At 37.3% G+C, this 11,131-nt stretch overlaps 2 protein-coding genes across 2 annotated transcripts; both read left to right on the top strand.

The window, feature by feature from the left end:
* The first annotated feature begins 698 nt into the window (after positions 1-698).
* LOC114522067 (collagen triple helix repeat-containing protein 1-like) lies at positions 699-2,406 on the top strand. Its single transcript, XM_028542688.1, has 3 exons — positions 699-809; positions 1,118-1,339; positions 1,967-2,406. Exons 1-3 carry the CDS (start codon positions 732-734, stop codon positions 2,312-2,314), a joined length of 648 nt encoding a protein of 215 aa, XP_028398489.1. The 5' UTR covers positions 699-731; the 3' UTR covers positions 2,315-2,406.
* A 356-nt stretch (positions 2,407-2,762) lies between these two features.
* On the top strand, positions 2,763-9,573 carry LOC114522182. The gene is made up of 14 exons (XM_028542815.1): positions 2,763-2,899; positions 3,029-3,087; positions 3,999-4,032; positions 4,375-4,513; positions 4,627-4,659; positions 4,799-4,882; positions 5,102-5,136; positions 5,424-5,590; positions 5,778-5,896; positions 6,278-6,470; positions 6,784-6,956; positions 7,231-7,269; positions 7,426-8,535; positions 9,003-9,573. The coding sequence occupies exons 1-14, from the start codon at positions 2,856-2,858 to the stop codon at positions 9,024-9,026; spliced, it is 2,253 nt and encodes a 750-aa protein (XP_028398616.1). The 5' UTR covers positions 2,763-2,855; the 3' UTR covers positions 9,027-9,573.
* Positions 9,574-11,131: the final 1,558 nt, after the last annotated feature.

The following is an 11,131-nucleotide window of genomic DNA, read 5'->3' as shown; positions in this document are numbered from 1 at the left end:
AGTTTTCAGTCCTCGACAGTCAAATTTTGAGTCAATATTTTCGGAATTTTTTGCTTTACGCGCGACGTTGCTTAAGGTCGTGTAAGGAGATCGTAAAAAACGATGCACTGATTTAGGAACGAAATGCTCAAAATTGTTCTGGTGTGTGCACACTGATAGGTAACGATCATATGCCTCTCAATCTCTATACTCCACTTGGCATCATTAGCCTTCACAGTTCACAAGTTACTCCAGTTTATCTCAATTATTCTCGATGGAGAATCCCAGCCTTCTCTCCATTGATCTATGAAGTATCACATATAGGGAACTGATGCTGATGCAAACAGCAGGCAGCGTGTTATACAATGGAGCGGCGAAACATCTCCAGGGATTTCAAGTCAGGCGATGTAGTGCGTATGAGACCAACGTGTCTTGGGTCAACGCGAATGCTATGCACAAGCACTCCACATGAACTGTTAAGTCTGTACTAACCACCAATACCAAAGTAAGACCTCAATATCTCTTTGTTTTCTTTCCATATACGTATATGTATACCTCGTGTATAGTTTTACTTGCCATGTTTTTCTTACCTATGTCAAGATTGTGATACAATGCAATGCTTGCTTTCCCAGTCATGCTGACTTGAAATACTCTGTCTTGTGCTTATGACAAATTCAACACACACTGCCATCTATCATTTGCATGCAAGCTATAGGACATTCTGCAGTACAGTAGACAACGCTCTCATCAGAATGGAGCCTACGCTTTTCATTTTATGTTGGGTAGTCAATATTGGAATGACATTTGCAAACACCTCGGGCACATCTCAGGTACGAGCAAAGATTGTATGGAAAGTCAACCAATTGAATGAGGCTCACAACCATGCAAATTTAAAATTTTCTTTTGTGTTCTGTTGCACAGTACTATACGGAAATTTTGTACTATACGGAAGCTATAACAAATGAATTAAACCCCGGCGAAAATTTAAGTAATATTTATTCGTAGTAGTCTAGGTCTATTTATATTGGCATTATCCTCATTGTCATCGGCTAATGCTCCTTTACCTAAGCCCAATGGCGCTTTTGTAACACTCCGGCTTTACTAATATGAAACGTTAATTTATATGTCATTCATTTAGAACTCGCAGATTTCCTGTGGTAGCACATGTGCTGGTGTACCAGGTATTCCTGGCATTCCAGGCCAACCTGGAAGGGATGGCTTGCCAGGAATCCGTGGAAACGATGGCGCGAAGGGTGAGCCTGGAGAAAGAGGAAATTATAGTTGTGATTGTGAAACTAAGTCTAACTGGAAGCAATGCGCCTGGAGAAGAAATTATGAAACCGACGTAGGATTTATCAGAGTAAGTGCAGCTTCGTCAATGGTCAATTTGTTCGAGGATTGGACAAATAATTTGATTTGAATTGACTTAAAAAGTTATTATACCCAACATGCAGTTATATATCTGAGGCCAGTTGTATAAAAGGCTAGTTAATTTTTAACTGTAGTTAAGGACAGAATTGGCGAATCAGAGTTGTGTATTTCTTAATTAGTCAACTAGGATTTAACTGTGCGAAATGTAGTTAAAGAGTTATATACATATGATTACATTTTACTGCGGTAGTATTTCGTTAGCCTGCTAGATGTAAATTGGACTGTTTTTCTTCCAATCCGCACAAGCGTCATGAATAATCAATGTCTATAATTAGGTCACGCGTTCAGTTGTCCAGCATACTTACCTGAACTTGCCGCGGCGTAAGTGTTATTCGTCTCGAATGCACTAGCTTCCGTACTAGTTGTTACAATCTCGTTCCCGCAATTCCTCTGGCGAGAAACAAACAAAGGCTCTGGGATAAAAACTGGCGCGGGATTCAAGGACGAGATTGTAGTCGTTGCCGTCGTCGGTATAGATGTTATTCACTGTATGCTTTGCGCTTGCTCCATTCTGACTGTTTTGATTGTGTCAGAATGGTTTTATCTTATTCTTCAGAGTTGCTCTTTCAACAAAGAGCATAGTCACACCTCACTGCGCGTTTTCTTCTCGGGAAATCTTCGTGTTACCTTTAATAACCAATGCAAGCGATGGTATTTTACATTCAATGGGGAGGAGTGCAGCAACCCAATGACTATTGATGGCTCGTTGTACAACGCGAGATCAGGTGAATACCCTCACCGTCATCGCCATTTTGAAGGTTACTGTGACCAACTTCCAAGAGGAGCAATAAGCGTTGGTTTATGGGTCGCAAACTGTGCTGGGTATGGAGACGCGGATGCACACACTGGCTACAGAGATATATCACGAATTGTAATTGAAGAGGTTCCACCACCTCAAACATAGAACGAATAATTCAATAGATACCTCGGAAAATGACAAAAACCGAATAAAACAAATATGTATCCATCCTATTCAAGCGTAAAATTTAGAGATATCGAAGGTACTAAATAAGAATATAACGAAATTGATTCTTAAAAAGCGTCGGCTTCTTTTAGTTGACTGTACGTACGTAGTTCCTAACCACTGGGGCCGGTTGTTCGAAAGGCGTTTAGCTTAAACGGTGGATATAAGCCAAATTTATCCACCGTTTAAGCTAAACGCCTTTCGAACAACCGGTTGCTCCTGGTCCTAACATCTAACATATACGCTATCCGTACCTTGGCGTACCTATTTTTCATTGTGTCACGCCTGCATCCTGCATAATTATGAGATCAGTGATTTATTATGGTAACGCAAATCCACGTGCTGTGATTGGCTGAACAAATTTTAACTGCGAACTTTGAAGCAGGGAGTCAAGGAATCAAGTGCGCTGAAGAAGTGAAACAGGAACATTTCATCCCTTTATGAACGATTAGTATTTAGTATCATTTAAACAAATTTGAAAATGAATAAAATTGGAAAAACACAGGATCGTACTATAAAATCAAGGTAAAAGGACATAGATTTCTTGGTCTAAAACTGTCATATCTGTACTTAAATATGACATAAATTTGATCAATTTGTTGGCGTTTTACTTTTATATTGTTCTTATTTGAAATTTTTCGAATGTTGTTTTAGAATTGCCGTAAAAAAAGGCAGCACTCTGTTAAACAAGGAAAATGTGCCATGTAATAAAGGTACGGTAGACTGGCCCAATTTATTGTTGATGAATTTATTAGCACAACATATCAATATAAACATTGCATGTCTACTATGTCTTCGTTTTATGCCAGACTTTATTGAATAGTGAGCAATCTAAACGAATCAGTATATATTGACACATAAAAACGCACACAAGACTCACATTGTTGCAAAGGCTGCCTGATAGTAACTCTAACAAGTTATCTTTGCAGCTTCTTGCTGCAAGTTATTGTGTAAACAAATTTGTTGAGGGTGGTGTGGGGAGCTGTAGCCCTTCAGATTTGACAGAATTAGTCTGGCTTAGAATTAGTCTAGATATGTGCTTAGAACTTTAATCCTCAAAGGTCAATTTCTGCATAGCCTGCGTGCAGACCATAGGTGCAAACGTATGGAGAACATACATTCTCCATATGTCTGCACAGAGGCTATTTCTGCAGAAATCATACATTTTGTTCAGTCCACCCCTCCACAATTCTTTCACATGTACACCTAAAGGCATCATCAGACATACCGGTTAACAATATTATTCTGGTGTATCAAATTGTCTTGTTACATAGTTGGCAATGACCTTCAGCAATTATGCAATATGGCACTGTTGTTTTCAAAGCAGTTTGCAAATTAAATAACTCTGCACTAATGCAAATTAAAAAGCCTTGAATAACTTGCCCTGAATAACCACTGTCCATTGAAGGCCCTTATAATAAACAGTGATTAGGTTAAAAAAAGAAATGTTTTTGTCCATAGATTCTTTGAAGGAATTCCTTGCAGAAATTAAAGTATAATAAAAATTTCACAACTTTACAATTGTTGCATCATATATTTAAGTTAAATTGCTACTCAAGAAATTTTAAATAATAAGAGGTTAAGAATGGCAGTCGTCTCAAAGTATTTGCTTAATTGATTTCAGGAAGTGATAAAGTAAGAAAACCCCTATCTGGAAGGTTAGTTCAAAGTGATTATGTAGACTTTACAGCCCCTGAAAAATTTTTCAACAACCAGCTTTGTTTGAAATTTCATTGTTTCATTTACAAACTATTGATCAACGAAACCATTTTCTGGCATATTAATGATTTGAATAAAGCCAAAAAAATTAGGCAATACATATATATGCAGCATGAAATAAGGATTTGGGATGTGATGAGGGATGGATCCATGCCGTTTAATTTTGTGAGGAGGGGGGTGGAGCCAGCTGTTGGTCATAGCTAGATTGAGGTACAAACACCATGCAGGTATTGCATTAATTATTGCATCTTATGAAAGTTGAAGCATCTTTATGAGTTTAGGAAAACGTTGTCAAGCAGGAATGGTGATAATTCTGAAACAAAGATTCCAGTGGCAGCACTGGTAAAATCGAAACATAGAGTCAAGACAGCTCCAGATTTTGACAAACTTCATAAAAAGTGGGAAGCAAAGTTAGCCAAGGTACTTGCTTTACGATCCGTGATGAATTATCAGTTGAACATATGAACTAGCTGTTGAAGCTGTATAGTCTGAGCACTGACAGTGTAATTCTACTATAACTTTTTCTTTTCTAGGGAAAAGCCGTGACAAAACGGGCAAATACAAAGGTAAGGAAGGGATCCAAACTAACGTACGTACGTGAGCGTTCGATGTTTTACTGATGATAATGCCAAGGTTACCAAGTGACTCCTCTGCATGTGAAGAAAAGTTAACGTACACGTGCGAATTACGGTGTGTCTGTTTCAGATTGAAGCGTTTAATCTCACGAAGGAAGTAAATTTGAAGCACGACGATATTGAGTCTACTGAGTTCCAAGATAAGAACGATTTGGTAAGTATCAGTCTTATAACTAAGACGAGTTTTGAAACTTGAAAACTTGAAAATGCAAGGTAATAAGCTGCGTACGCACTTAGCAACTTATACTTAATCATATATAAAAGTTGCATCCAGACGACACCGTCAGCGTTTCGATTTCTTGATCTTAGCTTTAATCTTAATCGTAGCTTTTGTTCATTTTTTAAAACTATTTGTGTTTCTTTGTGTCCTCAGGAAGATGAAAAACCAGTCAAAACTTCACAAGAAAGGTACACTGTGCATGAATCAACTTTTAACAGGAAAAAATATTGCGATGTAATATCAATAATCAGATCATTGAACTCACGGATGAAGAACTATGCACAATCGATCCTTGAAGACTAGGAATACAAATTTATAGGCCTGCTTTCCATTCAAACAATATCAAACAATATCATAACTAAATGTAATATTATAATAGTTGTACCATTGTTTCTTTAGCATTCGGTTAAACTAATGACTTATAAAACAAGAAAATACACTCTAAGATAAGATACAATTGAAATTGTTTATTCAGTGAAGTGGTGCCAGAAGTTAAGACAGTTTGTTGCAGCTGTGGAGAAACGAAGGCCTCACAGGAAAACGTAGCTTCAATACCAACAACTTTTAAAGTCCCAAAATCCATCAGGAAAGTCAATGTATCTTCTTCAAAGAAGAAAGAGAAAAAAGTGGAATTTGAAGAAGGTATTTATAGAAAGTAGAGGTGGTACAGCGTGGAGCGATATAATCACTACAAAAGATGGCTGCTGTAGTATTTTTCCGCGTTATTTTCCTATCTAATAACTTTTTTATAACGACAATTAAATCCATCTATTAATAATTTACCCCAAACGAAATGTTCTCATTTGTTTGTTGATCTTTTTGTTATTAGATCCATTTGAATTCAAACCAGATAAGAACGCTTTAGAAAGCATTCTTAATAATGATGGTATCAAGTCAACTCCAACTAAACGAAGCACTGGTTTCTGCTCGCCTTCGCCGTACAGTCAGGTAGCATTATACTCTGAAATTTCTCCTATTATATTGGTAAACACCTATTGAGTATATTGTGGTATACACCTTACGACATGATTTTCTTTTTTTTATTTTACTGGTCATTGACCGGGACCACGCATTATTTAATCAGAGCCATGAATCCCATTCTCCCAAGTTATCTGGCTGGTAGAGCTATCTTAAAAAGTTAACTTAACGGCCGCAACTGAATATTCTCCGTTCCTGTCAGTGTTTATAATGAATCTGTAAAAATGTGTTGCCTGATTTTGTAACAACGTCAACCTCGAGTCTCGTCAAGAGTTTTTTCGATCATTGACGATCCTTTACTCAGAACATGTGATATCGCATTTCTTATTTTATTTTTGATATCAATCCTAGAAAAGAACCTCGATATACTACACGGGCCCTCGACCAGACCGTCCGCTCAGTGCTTTCGATAAAAGATTGAGCATGCGTCGTGCGGCAACAATGATGGCCAAAATGAGTGAAGCAAAAAAGGAGTTCGACCCTTTAAACACCTTGATTGGCGTACACGATATTGGTAACAGGTTTATGACTACACCTCGTAAAGGTTAGTAAAGACTTGCTCCAAGACATTTTTCATCTTATATACAGTTTACACAGTATATCTTCCGATGTACATATACTATCATACTTCGATCGTTGAGAGACAGATTTAAAGAAAGCCTTAGGCTGGTTTGTTTAAAATTGTGTGAGTGGAATGGGCCATGAAAAGTTTAGCCGGTTTTGTTATGGGTTGAAAAAAAGTTGTCGAAATTATATTTTACTGAGAAGCATATTTTTGCCGTACCACTTTTTGAAATACTCCTTATATTTTAATTGATACTAGAAAGCAAATTATCATGATTGTCTTTTCTGTTTAGAAACACAAAATGATAAGAACACGAATCCGGAGTGCATACCCGAAGAAACTGAAGACGAAGAAACAACACAATTCTGTGACACGATCCCTCGGACAATTGAAGCTGAAATCTCCTGGGCAGATACACTGAAACACTACTCGCAATCGCAACTAGAAAGTCATCCCCTAATTAGAGTATGTTTTTTATTTGTTTGTTTTAAACGTCAAGATTAAGATGTATATTGCCTACGTCATATTGGCCGTCAAAACAAACAGGTTTATCGTGAAGAAAAAAGATCAAGAAGTAATGTGACATTGGTGACCGGGCCACGCGTAGACGAGTACTTAGATTCAGGGCGCCCTGATCAGATTATTTATAGACTTATAGAGTCTGTAGGCGTGACAATTGACCTGCAGAATTAGGTATTCTACTATAGCCAGTGTTCAAACATTTTTGCTTACTCACTAGGAAGACGAGGAAGACCTTGACGGCGACATAGAAGAAGAGGTGCACCAAATTTTTTGTTTTGTTAAATTATTTTACAAATCAATTCTATAAGTTATAGTGTATTTAATACATTCTTCATTACTGAGGGAGAGAACCCTCTTACCTCCGTCTCCCAAGTAAAGGTTTCAAAATTCACGCTTATTTTGTCTCTCATAGGACAAAGAAGCGCTAATCGCCCAGTTAGAGGAGGAGGTTCGCGAAACATTGTCCAGTGTAGCATTGAATGAACGTAGTTATCTTCCTAGTGTAAACCATTCCTTGCCTCATCCATCGTCTACTGAGCTCTTGAGAAATCCTAATATCAGCATCCCGCTACAGCAAAGGCGAGACAGGCCATCTATTTATCGTAAACTTTTCGCATCGCCAGCCAATGTTCAAAAGAGAGAACCAATCGTAGAGATAAACCTTCCCATAAATGTACCTGCGAGTCTTCCCTTTAGTAGCGACGACGTGGCTGAACAACGTTATCACACAGAAATTGCGTCATTTTGTCCGTTAGAACCAATTGGATTTTCCCGGCTGGCAGTGGATAGTCCATTACAAAGTTCACACGGAGAAAGTCAATGCATCTCCGAAGGGTATGGTAATCCACTTAAAAAATTTGTGCCGTTTCAACCGTCAACCGATGAAAATCTGGGACATCGAAGTGGTTGTACAAGAAACATTGGTGGTGAAAAGCTGATATCAACCTGCTCTACTATACACGGTCCCGAAAACGCCCCGGGGGGAGGTGTGTGGGTTGCCGATTCTGCTAGTATGGAAAAAAGGGTTGAGTTTACTAATAATAATGCTGGTGGAACAATATCATCACGTTGTGCTTTGCAAAGTCTTAAAAACTCCGCAATTGGCAGTGCATCGTTTACGAAGCCTAGTGAAATGAGAGATTTTAAACACACAAGTCTAGTAGAAGCTGCTAGTGCCTCGTTGGACTTTAAACTAAAGAGAAAAGCATTAGAAAACGAGTCAGTGTTTAAAAGAATCCAAGCTTCACGTTTAGAGTCAATAAAAAATCCTCCTAAAAGCGAACAAAATATTTTAATTCCAAAACCTGTGAGGCATGTGGTGGCAGGAGATGAAGGATTTGTCACTCGTCATCGTCAAATCATGCACGAGGCTCTGGTGAAGAGTCGTGATCATGCGCAGGTGCTTCTGTTAGACGCTGAGGTGTCAATGCATACAAGGAGTATTGGTTATTTATGGAAATATGAACATGACCAAAGGCTCGTAAATCCATTGGCGAAAGTATTCAATGAAGGAGACGAAAGGGTAAGTATTTTTGTTTAAAAACCCATGCAGCCGACTGCAGTTTCTACCGACTCCGAGCATGATTTTTTGTTTTTCTCGAATAGCAAATAAAGCTGAGATTTTACGTAATAGTAATATTATAGTTTAAGACGAAAGTCACGATGCACAATGCCGGCCCAAACGAATATAATGTTAGGTTAAAACTAATGTTAGGTTAATGCAAGGTTAAATTTTTGCATGCGTATAGCTCTACAATTTTAATCTCGCACCTTTCACGCTTTCTCAAGCGGCAACAAAAGAAACTCGTATAAAACAAGTTGTTATGAGAATTATAACAGAGGATTTAGCAGAATTCCATATAAAACCAATCCGGGAACGCTGCAAAAAATGCATGCAGCCCAAAGTTTTCTAGCAGGAATCAAATCTATACCCAGCTCTGCGCGGTTCCGAAGTTTCAGACGTTTAAACGATTTTAATTTCTTTTTCAGCATTTCATTCCAATACTGGTATAAGGAAGTACCCTATAATCCTATATATGCACCAAATATATATATTGTAAATATGTGACATAGAAAATTGTTGAAAAAGATAAGGTGTAGTTTAGCTTTTTAAATAAACATTTAGACTATTGACATCGCATTTAGGAGATATATATATATATATGTATATATAACTTTAAAATCCACTACAAAAATTTTAAACCCGAAAGAGCAATATTATATATTGCCTTGTAACTTTAATTCACCCTTCCGGGAAAGTACACTGGGTTCGTTGTAGCTGCAACCGTTTCAAAATTTTAAAATATGCTAGTACATCGTCACAAAAATTGCGGAATTACAACAATTGGTCAGAAAAATCATTGCAATTATATGGTACTGTGTATAGTAGCTATTACATGCGTAGCATTGTCGTAAACGTCAAAATTTAGTACATTTTTGTGCAGGGTATATTCCGTAGTCCGTACGACATCAGGTCTCTATAATGTGTAAAACATTTTGATATACCAATGTATTCCTTCGAACATAGAGCGTGCTTGTATGGTTAAATAAAATTAGGGCCGTTGCCACACGGATTATTGGGATTAAAAATTTTTTTCTAGCAAATTAGCTCAGGAAAGCGAAACATTAGGAAAAAATATTTCCGAAACAATGTTTCACAGCCCCAGGACTTAGGTCTTAAGCTGGTATTTTAAACGCGCAACGAGGCTTTGTGTCTGGCTCTGACTCGTCCCCAGTCGTCTTGTGAAATATCACACAGTTAGAGTGAATTATAGAGACCATATATGGTCATATGGAAGCGCAATTTAGTTTGAGATCAGTTTGTCAACTGAAGCGCGAAAATGTATGCCGGATAGGAGATAATTTAATGGTGCGCGAGAAAAAAGGGGGAGTGCCAAAATATTCATACAAATGATTGACAAGAGCTCGAGCCGACGCTTATGCATCTTTTTGAGGTTAAAGTTTAAAGTATACTTTAAAAGTAAGCTTGGCTTCGAATTTGCAGCTTGAAGTATGCAAACATTACAGGTCAACACCGGAGGTCGTTTGGCAGTTTTGGATAAAACGATTATAAAAAGCCACAATTCCTCAACCTGTTAACTACTTTACGTCCTATAATGATAAATTAATGATTGTGAATGGCCGAAATATTTGTTTATTCGTGTACGGTTGTGAAGATCAATCGAATTCACATCTTTCATGTCTTCCATATCAAAGTGATATATTTATAGCCTTGGTCTTAGAATATATTTTTCTTTTTCAGTCATCACCGTATGCCGACTCTCTGAATTCATTTTTCTATTGCCTAATAAATAATATAACATAAAAATTTTCTATCTCATGCATAATAAAACTAAACTATAAACACAAAGCGTTGCGTAGCAATTACAAACATCGATTCAAATTTACAGCAAGCAAGTTGCTTAATTTTTCGATAATATACAAATGCATTCAACTATTATACATAAAGAAATGAGCACACTTCGCACTGCTGACTGGCCTTTCTACTTTCTTTCATTATTCTATGGCATTGATCAACTCTCTAATAACATAGCAATGAATAGATGGAATGTACTAGCTGAAACTGAGAGTTATGAATTAAGTTGACATTAATTTTTGCGTTGTTATGCCTTATGTCAGTAAAATTTGGTTTAAATATCCCTCCTAGTATTCTCCTAGCATGTGGTATCCGTTGGTATTGATCCATAACCACTGTTCCTCTGAATATATTTCGATGAATTTTGGAAACAAAATTAGGACGAATCGACAGGCACCTCAGTGACAGGCACACGCAGAGCAGACAGGAAATAAAAACGTTGCATCAAAGACAAGAGTTACCATTTTAGTATCCAGTTTCAATATTTAATATTCTTTAATTCTATTTTCTCAATCAAATTCCTTTGTGCTTATATCGATGTCGTCGTTCAACTTCATTACAATTAAATCGTAGAATTGCACTAAACTTCCGCGCTTACATTGTTGGCAACACTTCCATTCAGGTCCGACCAACAAATTTAATGTGTATAACTAAAAATTTCGGCCTTTGATAATTTTCATTCCCTCTGTGCGTAAAATCTTGTTTTTCCAGTAAAATATTAAGCAGTTAAGTGTACTATTCA

The sequence above is a fragment of the Dendronephthya gigantea genome, unplaced genomic scaffold (assembly GCF_004324835.1).
Source record: "Dendronephthya gigantea isolate DGI-Jeju-01 unplaced genomic scaffold, DenGig_1.0 000000F, whole genome shotgun sequence".
NCBI classification, from domain to species: Eukaryota; Metazoa; Cnidaria; class Anthozoa; order Malacalcyonacea; family Nephtheidae; genus Dendronephthya; species Dendronephthya gigantea.
Note: the sequence above shows the minus strand (reverse complement) of the source record. Positions and strands in the feature narration are given on the sequence as shown.

Excerpts from the sequence above, each read along its gene's own strand:
- LOC114522182 (XM_028542815.1), top strand. The coding sequence starts at position 2,856 with ATGAATAAAATTGGAAAAACACAGGATCGTACTATAAAATCAAG. Across the intron at positions 3,088-3,998 it reads AAATGTGCCATGTAATAAAG|GAAGTGATAAAGTAAGAAAA; the intron begins GTACGGTAGACT and ends AATTGATTTCAG. Across the intron at positions 5,591-5,777 it reads AAAAGTGGAATTTGAAGAAG|ATCCATTTGAATTCAAACCA; the intron begins GTATTTATAGAA and ends TTTTGTTATTAG.
- LOC114522067 (XM_028542688.1), top strand. The coding sequence starts at position 732 with ATGGAGCCTACGCTTTTCATTTTATGTTGGGTAGTCAATATTGGAATG. Across the intron at positions 810-1,117 it reads ACACCTCGGGCACATCTCAG|AACTCGCAGATTTCCTGTGG; the intron begins GTACGAGCAAAG and ends TCATTCATTTAG. Across the intron at positions 1,340-1,966 it reads CCGACGTAGGATTTATCAGA|AGTTGCTCTTTCAACAAAGA; the intron begins GTAAGTGCAGCT and ends CTTATTCTTCAG.